The sequence below is a fragment of the Euprymna scolopes genome, chromosome 25, assembly GCF_053919585.1.
Source record: "Euprymna scolopes isolate OS-2025 chromosome 25, ASM5391958v1, whole genome shotgun sequence".
In the NCBI taxonomy this organism is placed as follows: domain Eukaryota; kingdom Metazoa; phylum Mollusca; class Cephalopoda; order Sepiida; family Sepiolidae; genus Euprymna; species Euprymna scolopes.
The window spans coordinates 363,767-377,317 of NC_136506.1; the positions used below are offsets into that span (position 1 = coordinate 363,767).

The 13,551-nt window shown below is 33.0% G+C and overlaps 1 protein-coding gene across 1 annotated transcript in view; it reads left to right on the forward strand.

Moving 5' to 3' along the window:
• LOC145247273 (organic cation/carnitine transporter 2-like) overlaps nt 1-13,551 on the forward strand; it is an 84,940-nt gene that overhangs the window by 34,855 nt on the left and 36,534 nt on the right. The window contains exons 5-6 of the mRNA XM_080108878.1: nt 4,712-4,866; nt 13,071-13,242. Coding sequence (XP_079965004.1) covers nt 4,712-4,866; nt 13,071-13,242 — 327 coding nt within the window. The remainder of the gene's footprint in view (nt 1-4,711; nt 4,867-13,070; nt 13,243-13,551) is intronic.

A 13,551-nucleotide genomic window follows, 5' to 3' on the forward strand; every position in this document is an offset into this window, starting at 1 on the left:
GAATGGGGATAAAAATGGATGGTCACATTCAATGCTGCCAAGACTAAAATGGTTTCCTTTAATAATTACAAGAAACCTTCTCTGCCACCAATAGCAATGGCCAGTGACTCCCTATCTGAGAGCACATCTTTCAAACTGCTTGCTTCACAGGAAACATGATTTGGAACAATTACATTGAAAACATTGCCAGGGCCGCTGCGAAGAAGGTAGGTTCTCTCTACCGTGCTAGAAAACTACTGACACCTGAAAGTATCCTGTACCTCTATAAGGCCACCATTCGCCCATGTTTGGAGTATTGCTGTCACATTTGGGCTGGTGCATCTGCTGCTAGTCTCTCGCTCCTAGACAAGGTTCAGAAGAGAGTCGCAAATCTGATAGGCCCTGAACTGCATCTAAGCTTCAATCTCTGTCCCATCGACAAAACGTTGCATCCCTCTGCCTGTTTTACAAGTATTTTAATGGTGAATGCTCTGATGAACTGCAGACACTTGTGCCCCCACGACGTAAATGCCCCCGACAGACCCGACAAGCAGCTAAATCCCACCCCTTCACAGTAGAGATCCCTAGATGCAAGATAGCCTTTTACTCCAGTAGTTTCTTCCCCAGAACCACTAGACTCTGGAATTCCATTCCAGGTCCCTGCTTCCCCAACTGTACTGACATGCAGAAGTTCAAGTGTAACGTGAACCGACATCTTGCTGCCCAAATCCCTACATAGTGCCCCAGTAGTTGCAGCCGCTGATAGTAGCCCCGTACACCAAAGTGACAATGTGCCTGGTTTGGGGTGAAAATGTAAAAAAAAGAAAAATCAATGATTCTAACCTTTTGAAGATTTGCAACCTGAAATATATATATATATATATATATATATATATATATATATATATATATATATATATAGTAATTTATAAAATTAATCTTAATCGCCATATATATTTTATAAATTACTAACTAGCTCTACCTACGTATTGAGCACTTTTGAAGTAAATACTTAAAATTTACGCATAAATCTATACTTTCGTATATTAAATTTATGTGAATAAATAAAGTATATATATATATATATATATATATATATATATATATATATATATATAGTCTTCCAAGTTTCTTTAAAATCTTTAAAACTATATAAAAATAACTGTCTGTCTTTCTAAAATTATTTCATCAGAAAGTCAATTAATTTCCTGCATCGATTAATAGTTTTAGTTATATAAACAAATAATTGTACCAATGTTTTGAAAGAGATAATCATTTGCTGAGCATGAAACTCTGTTTTCGGGATTAAAAAACAGTGTATTATATCATAGCTCCTCAACAGTGTTGATAACCCCCCCCTCAAAAGACACGATTAAAAATATTTTTTAAAACTGGATTTAGTTTTTTCCTTCAGATAAATTAAGCTAACCAATTCATGTCGTTTAAAAAGTGTTTCTTACATTTGTCATACGTCCCTTTCTCCCAAAGTTAATTTGCCTTTTATTGACAAATTTATATATATATATATATATATATATATATATATATATATATATATATATATATATATATATATATATAGTAATGTGATTAATAATTTAAGATTAAAATAAAAAATAAAAAATCTGTTTTATGAGAAGGAACACAACAAAGTCAATAATATGTACGATCGTTTCGGAAACGATGTTTTTATTGTGAAAGACATTAAGTCATGGACAATAATTTTGACATATAGTTTTTTTTTAAAACAAAGTCTCTTCACCAGCAAAAGTATTGGGTGTTTTTTTATATATATAAAAGACACCATAAATAAACCTAGCATTTTTAAGTAAGGCAGATGTATCTGGAAAAAATTAAAATAAAAAGGAAAATATTTACTTATTAATGTTGATAAGCAAAGTAATATGGATTGAGAATAAAAAATAGAATAAAATTATAAATCTGAATTTGTTATAAATATAAGGTTATAATAATATGTTTTTAATAAAATTTAAGAATTATATATATATATATATATATATATATATATTTACCTTTTAATTGTTCGCCTTTTGAATATCGTAATTATCGTCAAAACATTCATTTGAATGTTGATTGTAGCTTATAAATGCACGAAATGTTGAATTTTCAAAATGAACGCCAATGGAACATGTTTTAGCGATTAGAACATGCCAGTACGCCTAATTTAAAATTAAGCAAAGATTAAAGGGGGAGAATGCCTTATTTGTGTAATTAAATGATCAAAGGGAGATAATTAGTGTTTATTCTTTTTAGATTATAAAATATAATGGGAACTTATTGAATTTATTCATTTTAATAATTTATTTATTTATTTTTTGAAATTAATAAATATAGTATAGTTTAAACTTAAATAGATATTTAAATAATATATGATAATGGTAAATATATCCTGATAAACTAATATTAATAATAATATTGATGATCCAAATTTTATTAATAAGGGTATTAAGTTATAAATTAAAATTTCAAGATAGATTATTAATAAGCAACCTTTTCAATGACTTATGGTGGTTTATATTTGTTAAATTTAAACCAACATTTATGACTGCATGAGGATATAAGCTCCCCTCTTGAATTTAAAAGGTTGGTTCTATTTTTGATTTCGTCATATTTTAAAATATTTAGGGCTTCATGCATACAAAGTGCACAGTATCTATCTCCCGGCGTATATCCTTTATATGATCCTATTATTTACCATTTCAAATTGAATGAAATATTCTTATCTTTGAGTCGCCAAATATGTTTAGAGTGGTTTGGTTCAACAGGAAGAGATTTTTAAAAGAGTGCTTGTGGGTTGAAATCCTATGCTTGATAAGTCCAGATGTGGAACCGAAGTAGATTGCATTTTGTTTAATGTATTTATTTTCAGGTAGATTAGGGGTGGGATTGGTATGTGATGGGTTGGTCTGTATTCGATTGCTAGATTGGTTAAAGTTGATGTAGTTATTTAATCGCGTGGTTGAGTTATGGTTGTTATTAACCTCATTTAAATTTGGGGTGTGTAATACTGTGCAACTATAAACTACTTTGCATGTATCTTGTAGAGGGCATCTATTTTTTCTTCTACAGTAACAGCCTGCTATATTTTCTGTATTTTTATTTTGTATCTTATTAATTTTTTTATTGTTAGAACATATTATTTTTTTATGAAAGTTTGGCATAGTTGAGTAAGACACTTTGATCCTGTTCTTATTAAAGATTTTCCTGTATCTATGAGGGGCTTTAAAGTTTTTCTTCTAATATTTTAAAGAATTCTCTGGTTATGTTTGTCTCAAGATTTTTGGAATATGGAGGGTTGAATCATAGGGTATCCCTATGTATATTTTTATGATTACGGACTTTGGTTTGCTGTTTATTTGTGTTAGTATCTAATATTTGCGGTTTCATTTTGCTTTGTCTTGCTTTTTGGTCATTTTTTTGTAATTTGTATGCGGGATAACATGGCCATATTATAGGTTATTATGCTCTTAGTAGGTTTATTTTAAATGCAGTTTTTGTTTCTATCATTTTTATTTAGGAATTTGATTTGTGATTTGTATCCTGAATTTTTAAAGGCTCCATTGTAATATTTTTCAGTGTTATTAAATATAGATTTGTTAGAATATAGTCTAGAAATTCTTAAAGAGACATTGGGAACTATTGATTTCAATATTGATTTAGGGTGGTTTGATTCGTTATGGATATATAGTACATATTGGTTAAGTTTATGATAGGGTTCAAAGGTAGAGTTTTCAAGATTTAAGATTATGTCTAAGAAATTAACCATTTTTTTTTTATTAGGGTCGATTTTTATAGTAAGTCCATAATTTTTAAATAATTTATATAGGGATTTAATTGCTTTTTCGTAATTTTTATTTGTGGAGTTTGTTACGAACAGTGCATCATCTCTGTATAGGCCCCCTTCAAGTTTGAACTGTTCATGGAGTATAGAATGAATTTCATTTAAAAGGAAAAGTCCGACGAAATCGGTGACCTGAGCTGAGTCCGTCGAGTCCATTAAAACGTTGAAGTGGTTAGGGGTATTTTTGTCTGGTCCAATACATGTTATCAAAGGTTATTAAAGATTTTCTAGCTACGAGTATTACCTTAATTTCGTCTTGCGTTATATTAGTTAGTTTTCGCGCCATTGGTAGAGATTTATTTTGTAGAATCGGCGATATTGATTGGTAATATGAACAATGTCAAAAGAAAGAAATTTAATTTTTTTTTTATTTTGAATGTTAGAAAACCAGTCGATTACCTACCTGGGTGGAAGATTGGCATAGTGTGTATTCTATTGAAGATTGAATTTTGAGGATAATTCTACCTAATATGTTTAACTAACAAATCCTATATCTGATTTTGAGGGGCAGATGAGTCTAATAGTAGGGTTTATATTAAAGCCTTGTTTGTGGTCTTTTAAAGCAAATCTCGGGGTACCCAGTACTGTTATTGATGTGTATTTATCTATTTCAAGTTTAGTTAAAATATTTTTTGCCTCGTTATTTATTCCATTTAATGCTGACTTATTTATTGTTTTGTAATGTTTATTAAGTTCCTTATATATTAGATTTTTATACTGTATATAGTTCATTGTGTAAACATTTCTAGTTTTATCTGCCGGTACTATCAGTTTATTTTGGTGGCTTTTTGAAATAGATTTCGAAAATTTATTTATTTTTAAGGGTTGGAGTGAAATATTTTTTGTTTATATATATATATATAATTACAGGATTGGCCGAAAGTATGTTATTATCGTCTGTATTTTGATCCAAGGAATTGCCGGGATTAGTTCTGCTTTTAGTCAAACAATTACTATGTTTTTAATCCTGCGCTTCTTCATTGGATTTGGAAGTACTGGATCGTCCCTTACGTCATTTGTGCTCGGTAAGTAAAACATCTCTCAAACCTTATAATAATAAATGCAAATTTACTCGTTAAAATTGGCGAAGTTTTTTTTAAATGGAGAATGGTGTGCATAAACAACTAAATTAATTCGTTGTACCACCCGTGTCATGTGCTTGAAGAAAACTTACCAGAGTCGATGGCACTTCCTAGTACAGTCAGTTTCTATTTACATGGAAACAGCCAGTTTCAAGCAAAACTTACACTGCTCAGCTACCAGTGGATAAAAGGATAAAAAACAAAAAGGGACATAAACACATACACAGGTATATGACTTACAATAGGAGCTTATAGCTCTTAAAAACCGCTAAGGTAGCGGAGAAAAAATAACAACGTTCCGAAGTTGTTAATATCTCTAAAAATGCCAGCAACAAATCTTAATTTTTAAATATATACTAGCATGGGTGCCGGGCCTTGCCCGGGTATTTGAAGATGTATGTTGTGCAAAAAAAAAAAAAAAAAAAAAAAAAAGCGGTCAATTTTTTTAAACTTTGGCCCCTATTATGACCCCTAAAAATTTATTATTTAGGGCTTTAATCAAGTTGTTAAGTTAGATCCGTGTCAAAGGAACCTATATCTAAAATTTCACGTGTTTAGACCCCAAATTGTCGGAGGAGTTTGGTAGAATTCTCAAAAGTCAAATCACTGAACGTTGACCCCTTGGTTGTTAAACCATTTTTCTGGCCGAAAACCAATCACATCGATTTTTCCGAATCTCAGTACCCTGTATAAACAATTTCGAGTCTGTAGACTTAAAAGTGACAGAGTTATTGCGTAGGGAAATGTACACAGGCAGACAGATAAACAAACACAGAGACAGACAGATACACACACACAGACACGTTCACTTTTATATATATACTAGCATTTCAGCCCGGCATTGCCCGGGTATTTGGAGGTGTATGTTGAGCAAAAAAAAAAAAGCGTTCAATTTATTTTAACTTTGATACCTATTATAACCCCTTAAAATTTATTGTTTTGGGCTCAATCAATTTAGATCCATGTCCAAGGAACCTATATCTAAAATTTCAAGTGTGTGGACCCAAAATTGTCGGAGGAGTTTGGTAGAGTTCTCAAAGGTCAAATCATTGAACTTTGCCCCCTTAATCGCCAAACTTTTTGCTGAAAACCGATCACATAGATTTTCCCAAATCTCAGTATCTTGTATATAAAATTTCGAGTCTGTAGACTTTAAACTGACCGAGTTATTGCGTAAGGAAATGTACACAGACACACACACAGCGACAGACAGACAGACAGACATTTTCACTTTTATATATATACTAGCGGTGGTTACCCGGCGTTTCCCGGGTGTTTAGAGGTGTGTGTGTGTGCTCGGGCGTGGGGGGTGTAATCAAAACATAAGAATATGTGAAGTAAATATTTTTAATTATTAAATAAAAATAAAATATTATATAAATAATAGTTAAAACTTTAAAAAATCGAAAAAAAAACACAAAAAAACAAGCGTAACGTAAGGCAAACGAACGATGTTAAATGTAAAAATCGGAAAAATAAAAACAAAAAAGAAAGCAGAAAAACGAACGTTAAAACTTCTTTTAAAAAATCTGAGAAATACCTCCCCCCAAAAAACACATTTAGTAATAAATCATGCTTCGAAATGTGCTTAAGTTAGCTTACAGATGTTCTTTTGTGAAAATGAGTCAACTACATGGGTAATTGACGGTAGGTAAATATTTGCGCTGCCGCTAAAATTTCATAGTAGACCCCTTCCCTTCCCGAAGTTTCAGTTAGACCTTTCCAGCTGCTATTTCGTATAGACAGAAAGCATTCCGCTGTTTCAGCCGCCATAAGTCAAATACAAACAGATAAACGTTTGTGTAAGTCCCTTTCATCATTACTTTCACCACGAAATGAATTTCCCTTATGCTGTTGTTCAATTTCGCTAAAAATCCACGAACAATTAATTCACCACTAACAGTGTAAATCTCACAAGATAATCTTATCATCACTTCTTCCCATGTTCTGAATATCATAAAATTCTTTAACATCTTGACCAGAGTTGATCAGATCTTATCTTGCTATAGAGGAAATGCTATGGTGAGCGAACCCTGTCTAAAAACCTGCTTAAACTGACCCGCAAAGTTATCCTCCATCTCTTCACAAAAAAATCAATCATCAGTCTTACTGTAAATCTCCTCCAGTGGTCGCTATTTGGATCTTTATTATTCCCGATCTTTATATACGGACTCAATGATTCAATCATGTCCAAAATAGGTATATTTTCTGATGAAGCTCTGCTCTAGACATGTGGATAAATTGAAAATATGCATATCCAATGCAATGGCTGAATTTTTAGAAATAACATCCATTCTCTACAGGGATCTGGGAATAAACTGATAGTTACACTGAATGTAACAAATACAAACCACTACTCTTTAATAATTATAAAAACCTTTCTAACCACCAACTGACATGTTTAATACTATTATTGCGGAGAAGCCAGCGTTCAAACTCGTTGAGCATACATTCATCTGCAGCATGAATCGAAATAAATAAATAGAAGATACTGCCAAGTCTGCTGAAAATAATGTGGGCTCTTTTTAGATACCCGTTCGATGCACAGTAAGATATTAATAGGGATTTATAACGTTAGCCACCACAATGGCATATTTACTTTAGAAGTTCCCCGAGAACTACTGGGTCAATTCGGTTGAAATTTTTTATGGACCTTAGTAATGATAAGGTGCAGTGAACTAAGTGTTATGGTATCCTTCCGGTGCAAAGATTAAAATTAATAGGCATAGATATGGACTAGTCAACACAATACCACATTTACTCTAAACATTTTCTCAGAATGTATTAGTTTAAATTTTATATGGAATTTTGTTATAATATGTGGCAAACAAAATATTATGATATCTATTCGACTCAGAGTAAGGGATTAAATAGAATTAATATAGATTAGTGTTTAATGCAAAAAAAGGACAGATTTAACTATATGCAAACATAGATTTGACATGAAGTACTCTAATTAACGAGCTATAACTTTTGCCCGTTTTTATCAATCAATCACTGAATTAATAAGGGTTTTATTACTCACTTCCTGGACTTTAGCTATCTAACTCTGTCCCGAGCTATCTGTTGTCATATGGGGTCCATTAGTTATATCAGGTCGCCCCTCCATCTTGTTTTTGGTCTTCCTCTTGGCCTCTTATATTCACGAGGTGTCCATTCCTTTGTCCTGATGGACCATCTGTTGTCATGTTGTCTGGTTAAATACCCTACCTATCTGTGTTTGGGTGTTTTAATGGCAGTATTGATGTCAATAACTCTTATTTGTAAACAGATCTAAATGTTTGCCTTTCTGTCTTATAGCGTGATGCCTAACATTATCCTCTTCATCTTCCTTTATGCTACTGCCAAGATTTCACTTTGGCAAGTTGTCAGAGCCCATATTTCACTATCGGAGATCATCACAGATAGTACATATTCATTGAAGATCTTTTCTTTAGTTGACATATTTGCTTTTCGGCTTCTCATGATATTCTCCATTTTCCCAAAAGCTGCCCATCACAATACTATTATTCTCTTTATCTCAGGGAGAAGATCTCCATCTTTCATAATCTTCTTTCCAAATAGATATAGCTTTCAACTTCCTCAACGGTCTTTCCATTAACAATTATTGGCAGCTTGGCAACGTGCTGGTTTAACATCACCTTAGTCTTCCCAAGATGCATGTTAAGAATGTCATTTAGTTCCTGAGGAGAGTATGCCACCAGTACTATATCATCAGCGAAGATCGGATATGATAGGTGTTCGCCATCGATATTGACACCTCTACCCTCTCACTTAATCCGACTGATTATTGCATCCTGGAAACAGACTGTGAAGAGTTTTGGCAACAGGTTTTCACCTTATCTTGCTCCCCTCTCCAGCTTGTCTTGTTGCTGTCACAATGGAGCTTTAAAATAGAAGTGGCCCCACTGTACAGGTATTTTGGCAAGGTGATGTATACAGAGTCAACTCCTTGGTTCTCAAGAGCAGTGAACAGTAGATCAAACTCTATGGAGTCGAAAGCCTTTTTGTAATCCACAAAGGCAAAACACAGCGGGATCTTTTATTCATTGGCTTTATCTTGCAATTGACTGCATATGGTCCATGGTGGTGTAACCAGCTCTGAAACCTGATTGTTCTCGCGGTGGCTGACTGTCTGGTGTCACTAGCATACGCCTTAGCAACCCATTTTTAATGGACTAAAAAATTAAGTAAAAACACTGCTTTTTGAAGTTATAAGGCAAGTTGTTGTTTGTCTTTAGATATCCGTTTTTAATTGTCGAGTTGTAGTTTTAGAAGAAATTTGTATTCTACACAGGCTCGCTTTTAAACGAACGATAATCATTTACACTGTTTGGAGAATTCGCATCTTTATATGAAATGTTTATTTCTGGGAGAACGAATGTAGTACGAATATATTGATTTGGCTGTCTCCCTTTTCTATTCAATAAAGTAAGGAAAAAAATGAAAAGGAAAAAGCTTGCTAAAGCAGTGAAGAAAGAAAGAAGTTAGTAACTTTTATGTTCGTTAGCATCATGGGAAATTGAATTGACATCCGAAATCAAGAAACTTATAAAAGTAAAGCTGTGAATCTGGTTTAGCTATTTGTTTATATTACATTAGAATCCTGCATGTTATTACGCTAGGGAAAATGGGATAAGGGAAGAAATCCCAAACTCGACCTGAGAAAAAAGGAAATGTTCCAGTATCTAAAGATCACGAGAGTGATTTTGCTGCTAGTGGAGTTTTTCAAGGTACTGACGTTAAGGTAGGAACTCTATTTCTTTTTACCAAGCAAATGATGGTTTAGAATATATATATATATCGTCTGTTTATTACACAAACATTATTGATTACGTATGTACATACAGGATTCAGTGGAATCCCAATTCAAAGAGACCACGTCATCAGACCAGAAAAAGGGGCGACATTGAAACGAAAGTCCAAATTATATTCGTTTTTTATAAAAAATATTCGGGTGTGATTTACGCTTTAAAAAAAAGTTGGGTGTATACTTTGTGAATGTAAGCAGAATAGGTTTTGGAGGAAGATGTGGAAAGAACGGAGTAATTGTGGGGTGTTTAGGAAAAAGGGGAAGTATAAACCCATGTGTTCAAGCTTTTGCAGTAGGGAACTTATTGGTATTAATTTAACTTGGCAGTTGTTTACCAGCGCTGTCCTCCATCGATGACTCTTTAATATTAACGCGGGTTTCATTGAATTTAAATCTAGGAAACCAATCTATACAGACATTACACACACACAAACACACTCTCACAGACACACAAACACACAGATATATATATACGCTCCAGATCAACGCTCTGATCCCCCGCTGGCATCAATTGTGATGGATGGCTCTCGTCTGGGTGAGGCCCCGTGTTTTGACAAGCTTCTGGGTTTGACCTTTACTCCTGATCTGAAATGGAACACGTACATCAAGTCTGTTGCCAAGGTCGCTGGAAAGATGGTGGGATCCTTCTACCGCTCCAGAAGATATCTCACTACTGATGCAATTCTCTATCTATATAAAAGCCAAGTACGGCCAAGGATGGAATACTGTTGCCATATCTGGGCAGGAGCTGCCCAAAACAGCCTATCATGCCTTGACAGAGTACAAAATAGACTTCGTGGTTTAGTGGGGGATGCCCTTTTCTCTACCCTGCAACCCCTCTCCCACAGAAGAGACGTTGCGAGCCTATCCTTGTTTTATCGTTATTTTCATGGCAGGTGCTCGTCTGAACTCCAATCCCTGGCCCCCCCTCGCCAAACTTTCACGAAAAACACCCGTCTAGCTGAATCCACTGTGAAAAATTTCCCCCACTCTATATCTGTGCCTAAATCAAAACGTGGATTTCATGAACAAAGCTTCTTTCTTAGAACTGCACGCCTGTGGAACTCTGTTCCGTCTGCCTGCTTCCCTCCGGACTACAACTTGGATGTCTTCAAGTCTAATGTTAACAAATTCCTAATGAACCGCCCACTTAAGTAAACACTTCATCAAATCTCCTCACTAGCGTAATGTACTTGCAATAACCCTTATCCCTGAGTGGCTTCCGGGCCTTGATAAGTGGTGATCTCTGTGTAATATATATATATATATATATATATATATATATATATATATATATATATATACAAATATTACATTTATTCATACAAACATTGATGGCTGCATATGTGCATACATGTTTCTGTAATCACCCATGCTGGGGAGATTACGTGTTCAAGCCAAGAATTACCCTCGAAAACTGACATTTCAAGACACAAAAACATTTTTCTTATTTATTTTCCAAAATTAGAATCTTGTCACCTAATATCGAACGAGATTATGTGCGGGGGGGGGATAAGTAAGGTATATGAACGATGCATTCCTCACAGGCTTTTATCTTTCCATATTTTAACCTCTTATATTTTTTATTCCCTTTTATATTTTTTTATATATCTCATCTTTTGGTTTTGCGTTAAAAATACTTGAGAAATCCGACATTCTGTCTCCTCTGGCCGGTGGTAAAAGACTATACATATTTCGGGTGGCCACCCAGTGCGGAGAAACCGGCATTCTCAATTTACATACACACTTATTTAAGAAGTAAACACACACACACACACACACACACACACACACACATATATATATATACATATATATATATATATATATATATATATATACTCAGGAGTGGATACACACCGTTTGGTATATTGCACTTACACATACGCACAGAAATATGAATAAGAAATATAAAAATAAAATAAATATAAAATCAAGAAAGCTACCGACTTCTGCATGCATAAATATACATAAATATATGTATAAATATCTATAATCGTATACATCCGCGTATATATATATATATATATATATATATATATATATATATATATATATAAACATACACACATATACATAATGTACATATACAGTCATATATATTTACACTAAACGTAAATGCACATCCATATAATATACATAAACACCCATACACGCAGTTATATCTACATACATATATTTACATAAATAGCCACATACACACCCGCATATTATATACTACGTCTTTTATTATACCAATACTAATAAAACTGTGAATTGGGAATCTTAAAACCTGTAGATCCTAATCGGATTTACCTTTCGATAAACATACCCCCCCACATATATATATGTATATATATATATATATATATATATATATATATATATATATATATATATATATTTATATATATATATATATATATATATATATATATATATATATATACATGCACATATATGTAGATAAAATACCCATAGGCATAGATATATCCCCATCCTCACGTGTCACTATATAAGATACAGTCATATGACAGACGTTTCCTAGGGGTCGGCAGGGGGAGTTTACTATTTCTGTTCTTGTTTTACAATTCAGTGCAAACACGAAAATAAAAACGTTCACGATTTTGTTTTATATATGCTACGAAACAATAACTCTCTCTCTCTCTCTCTCTCTTTATATATATATATATATATATATATATATATATATATATATATATATATATATATATAAAGAAGAGAATATGTGTCTGTGAGGGCACTTCTCAACCTATTTACTCAACGAACTTTTGATCTACAGACTTGAAATTTGGTATATAGGGTATCCAGACACGTAGAAAACTTCTTAATGGTTATAGTACTTGAATCACAATCCTTGGGTGTTTGTTTCGATCTGAGCTTTATTGTTCTTATTTACAAGAAGTGAACTGTGGTTTAGAAAAAAATATAATCATCGTCATGTTTCAATTTCTTTCCGTTTTTTTTTACTTAATTTTTCTTAACTCAATTGAAGGTTCGTTTAATACCTACGGTATTTCGTTTCATAATAAATAAGAATCTGCATTAATTAAAATATATATTTATGCGTATTTTTTCAACTCTTGCTTATAGCACACAAAATTTTTAAAATTATTATTATATATTGAGTACAATATAATAATCATCAGATAATTGGCTCTATAATAATAAATACAAAATGTGCATCAATTATAATATTATATTTAAGCGTATTTTATCACCTGTCAACGCTGGGTGGCGTGCTTTTAATTCATAAAAGATTTAAATAAAACGATTCAATGCCTAACATTTTTTCCGGAAATGTAAATATGTTTTCATTTTTTTTTTTTTAAAGCTTCTGAAATTGTTGGAACCAAAAAAAGGCCGATAACTTCTAACGTATCTATGATGTTCTACACTTTCGGCCTGTGTGTACTCACAGCAGCAGGTTATTTTGTGAGAAAATGGCGGACCCTTATAATTATAATAGCCGTGCCTTCCATCGTTCTGAGTTTTAGCTTTATCTGGTAAGTAAACAGAAAGTTTTACTTGAATTACAATCATTACCTCCGCTACGTAGGCTATGTTTTTGGTCTAGATTTTTGCGAGTTGACTTGATTACAATCTATTGCCCACATCGCTTGACTAATTTCTACATTAAGTCAAAGTCTCAGTTATAATGTAAATATGAACTGGAGAGGGATATATGTTAATCAAAGTGCAAGCTCACAGAAAATTGAAAGTTTCAAATTTGATAATAATTTCGATTCTGATCCTCCTATTAACTCACTACTTGGTCCATATTGTAGCAAATTAAAAGGCTCTAATACTCAGCA